Raw genomic sequence first — 4760 nt, forward strand, 5'->3', positions numbered from 1 at the left:
TGACTGCATTTTTGGTAAAAGCTTCTCAGATCATGATTTCATGTGATATAGACCCATAAACAATCGGTGCACACATCAGTATACACACAGACACACACAGACATACAAACACATATAATTGACCTTGACCTAACTTGACCTGAAATGACCTCAGCAGCAAAATTCTGGTCGGGTAGTGTGACAAAGAGGTTCTAGCTGGCTTGGCACCAGAAAACAGCATCGTCATCGGTATTTGATAAGCAGCGCACTTGATATCCAACGGTGACCCAAAACAGCAACATTTTTTAGTTTGACCTGACCTGGAAGGTCAATGACTGACCTGAGAAGGTAAAACTGGGTATCATTGGATTCGTTTCTTCCCAAAGAATCTTTTTGGTCTTTACCGCGAAGCTCTATCTCCAACAGGAACGAAATGGCGCGGGGGGGGGGTGGCAACCCCCCCCCCATGTGCGTTCTAGGATGGGAAAATGGCATGTGCGGGCGAGGGTTAACTCTCGCCCTTATTGGTGTTTTGCTAGCTGCAAACGCACATGGCGGGGCTAGGTTATTGGTTGACTTTCCAGGTCAGGTCAGTGACTCAGAAGTCGGGAAAATCGGGACCTGTTAAAACTTTGGAGAGTTAGCTTGTTACGAGGTTTTTCGGTGCGCTGATCACGAATTTCATGTTAGCTTTGATCACCGATGATGTCTTGATGTTTTTGGGTCAGGTCGGGTCAGGTCAGGTCAGGTCAACCAGTAGGCGTCTTGCTAGCTGTCCATAGTAGGTGTCAACCACCACTGACAGCCTCGTGACATGGTACGAAGGCGCCAAAATTACTTCTTAAATGTTCAAATGGGTACTAAATTCGAAATCAGCTCCAAAAACTAGCCTAAAGAATATATGAACCCAGAAGAAGTGAACTAAGTCATCAAAGGTCAATGACCTTGACCTGACCTTCACGTGACCTTGACACCCACTATAATGCATGGGACCATCATCATTTCACATGTTTGAACGTTAACAATCAGAAAAAGACTGGAAACGAGCGGATAATAACCGTTTTTACGAAGGGCTTCCTGGCAAATGCCCATCTAATTTGAACAAATCTGCACCAAATGTGCACCTAATCTGCACAAAATGTGTACTAGATGGCCGTTGTGAAATACTCCTGAGCTGAATGTTCAAATTTTGTTCTTCTTTTCTTTTTAAATGAACTAGATTGAACAAGATTTTCAATGGACAAGATTGCTGACGGCCCTCATGTGAAATGAGACTCGATGAATTCTTAAACTGCCTAGTTATTTTGTAACAACCCTAGGTTCGTTGCATACTAACTAGGGAGGTTGCAACGACCCTAGTTTCGTTACAACGTCCCGGAACGAGCAGTTATTTTGTAACGTCCCTAGGGTCGTTGCAAACAAACTGATCGTTCAGGGAGGTTACAACCACCCTAGGGTCGTTGCAAACTAACTGAAATCGCATACTCCCTGTAACACATATATGCCCAAATGAATGGAATGCTTAAATAACTAGGTAGGTAGGAATTGCACACCTGCGAAGCAGTTCAGCATCGTTGACTTCATCTTCATCATCGTCGTCATCTTCATCGTCCTCAAATATTTCACCGATTATGATATCGAGGGTCTGGAAGTAAACAGCCTATAATTAATTACCTAAATATATATAATGATAAACCTTTACATAATGAAGATACTTTGTCAGAAATATGACGTCACCACCTCCGTGACTACTCAATTAGGGAGCCCAGGGAGAGGAGCGGTACTCTGAGGCGCAGTTTGGCGTCGCTTGTTTGTGGTGTTTGTGCTTCCCGCTTGTCTCTTTCAATGGCTCTGTATAAGTGGCATCCATTCCTCTCTGACTGTTGTTCCAATTGCTTTCTGGAACTGTTATGTGCGGATTTATGTAGTCAGCTGCGCTCCCGTTGCATCGGTGAACAGAAGCGATGGAAGCAATTATTCGACTGGTGAGGGTCGTAATCAAAACATGTTTTCCATTCACTGTCAACGTCTTCCGAAAGTTGCTTTTGGCCAGAAGCATCATCTTGTAAATTCACAAGAGACTCTAATTCAGGCGGAGAAGTGGACTAATGAGATGCGTTTGCTTTCACTCATCATAAAAACGGCTTAAACAATTTGCTAATGAAACTATGAAAATCATAAAATCTATACAAATATTGTGAATGGATAAGTAGGTACATGTGCAATAAGGTTTAATGGCAAAGTCTAGTGGGAAATTTGTTGATTAAAGATGCACAACCGTTTTACTTTATTGGAAAAATGTGAAGGAACCCATCTCATCTGAAATGTGTCGGAGATCCTGGCCGTCATCACCAATTGGTCTTCCCACTTCAAGAATTCCAAACTGTGCTCGATTCTTATCACTATTTGTAAACCTAGACAGCCTTTCTACTCCTATCGCTGGTTTGGTGAATCGTTGGTGGCTAAATTGTGCGACGTTCTACCCCGGAGGTTGCAACAGGGTAAACAAGAAATTTCCCAATGAATGCAATTACCGTCACTGTGTCATCCCAGCAGATCCGTGTTTACTGATTTTGTATATACACAGGACTAATTAGTGGTATATCATTGATAACGAAGTTAGTGAAGCTCCGATGAGTATTAAAAACACCCAAGCACTTGGGCAACGGAGATAATTTTCCGATATTTGAGCAACCACAGTGAGCGGGAATTCGTCGGAAAAACCATACCAAAGTTATGAGCTATGTCGCATCAAACTATGTCGTATACCATACTCCACGAATGTTTGGTATTAATCGTCATACGGCTCGGCTTTGGTGATTCATTTATAGGGCGCCGCTAGATCTGAACCGGCACTTCTGTTACGGGTCTCGCAGACGACTGAGCAGCGTTCGGCTGGCGAACCCAGTCTAAATATTCAGTCAGGATGCGTCTGGTGCTGTGCTGGCTGCTGAGCTGCGCCGTTCTCAGTGCGGGCAACACACAGGCTCACGACATCCCGCTGGATTCCGGCATCGGCGCGGACTCGGAGCCCTCTGGCGCTCTGTCGGACCGGCTGCAGAGGATGGATGAGCGTCTGATCCAGCTGGCCGCCCGTCTGGAGTCGCTGACGCACACGGTGGACACACAGCTGGCGCAGCTGGATAACAGCGTGCTGCAGCTGTACAGGGAGCTGGGCAGCGGCCGGCTGACCGAGGCCGCCGCCGAGCTGCGCGGGGTGCTGCAGGAGGCCCGGGCAGCGCCCGCCGACCCGCAGCTGGTCAGCACCCTCAGCCAGGAGATCCGCCAGTCGGAGCAGCTGCTGCAGGCGCAGCTCAACGACACGCAGCAGCGGCTGGTGACGCTGCTGGAGGAGGGTCGGCCCGCCGCCGCCGCCGCCGCCTCCCCGGCCACCACGACCGTGATCGTGGAGCGGTGCAGCTTCCCGGACCAGTTCCAGCGGACGGACGAGTGGCGGCCGGCCGACTGCGCGGCGGTCCAGCAGCGCCACCAGCGCAGCGGCGTCTACACCATCTACCCGCCTGTCTGCGGCAACGGCGGCGGCATCCGCGTCTACTGCGACATGGACACGGACGGCGGCGGCTGGACCGTGCTGCTGAGGCGCGCCGACCTCCCCGACCACCAGGACTTCGACCTCGGCTGGGACAGCTACAAGTGGGGCTTCGGCAACCTCAGCGCCGAGTTCTGGCTTGGCAACGAGTACATGAGCCTGCTGACCAGCATGGATCAGATGCAGCTCCGTGTGGACCTGAAGGACTGGGAGAACAACTCCGTGTCGTCCACCTACACACCGTTCTCTGTGGGCTCCGAGCAGCAGAAGTACGTGCTGAAGGTCGGCAAGTACGAGGGCAAGACGGGCGACGCGCTGACATCGCTCAGCAATGGGGCCAAGTTCTCGACCAAGGATCAGGATAACGACACCTGGAGTAAGAAATGCGCCGTCGAGTACCAGAACGCGTGGTGGCACAAGAGCTGCATGCATACCACTCTGACAGGTCCGTACGTGCCGAAAACGATGAAGAAACACTGGATTGGAATTACTTGGCACCAGTGGAAGGGCAACAAGTACTCGTTGAAGCAGGCCGAACTGAAGATGCGGCCCGTCAACTATATGACCTGGTGTCATAAGCTTGCCAACGAGGGAGCCCGAGAGTAATTTCACCACAGCCAACTGGGAAATGGATTCAGGACAGACTTTTCATTTTCTTGTTCCCTTTCTCGCTGTTTTTTCATAAATCATTGTTTACTAAATTTAATTCCATCGAGCTAACTACCTGTTGCATGAAGGTGAAAAAAGTCTAGATTGTGAAATGTATATGTTTGGTTTATACAAAGCATAGATGGCAGATTCTTGAGATGGTTGTTCCGGTTTCGAGTAAAGGTTTGACATATTTTTAGCTGTTATATGTCTTTCCATGTATTTCCGCTGAGGCTTAAGATAATACATATATTGATGGTTACGTTTTTAGATATCTAAATAATATGCTGACTTGTATGATGTTAATGCACTTTGTCAATTTTATCTGAAAATATACTGAACTATGATCGTGGCTAACCGAGGCAATTCCTAACCCAAAATTTATTCCATTTGGACGCTTTGGACATCTGGATAGAGAATTGAGATACGGATACCTACAGTCTTGTCTTCTTACCAACAAACATTTTTATTGTAGCGACTTTGCATTTTGTGACGGCACCCAACGCCACCGCAATATTACAGGATCAATCTACTATTTATAAATCCTAAAAAATCCGCCGCCGGTTACTCCCAAAAAGGCTTA

General features: G+C 47.9%; 1 protein-coding gene across 1 annotated transcript; it reads left to right on the forward strand.

Annotated features, from left to right (window-relative positions):
- The first annotated feature begins 2836 nt into the window (after positions 1-2836).
- LOC122376378 (techylectin-5B-like) lies at positions 2837-4534 on the forward strand. The gene has a single exon (XM_043356208.1). It carries the CDS (start codon positions 2906-2908, stop codon positions 4133-4135), a length of 1230 nt encoding a protein of 409 aa, XP_043212143.1. The 5' UTR covers positions 2837-2905; the 3' UTR covers positions 4136-4534.
- The last annotated feature ends 226 nt before the right edge of the window (positions 4535-4760 follow it).

The sequence above is a fragment of the Amphibalanus amphitrite genome, unplaced genomic scaffold (genome assembly GCF_019059575.1).
Source record: "Amphibalanus amphitrite isolate SeventyFive unplaced genomic scaffold, NRLGWU_Aamphi_draft 002119F_arrow, whole genome shotgun sequence".
NCBI lineage: Eukaryota > Metazoa > Arthropoda > Thecostraca > Balanomorpha > Balanidae > Amphibalanus > Amphibalanus amphitrite.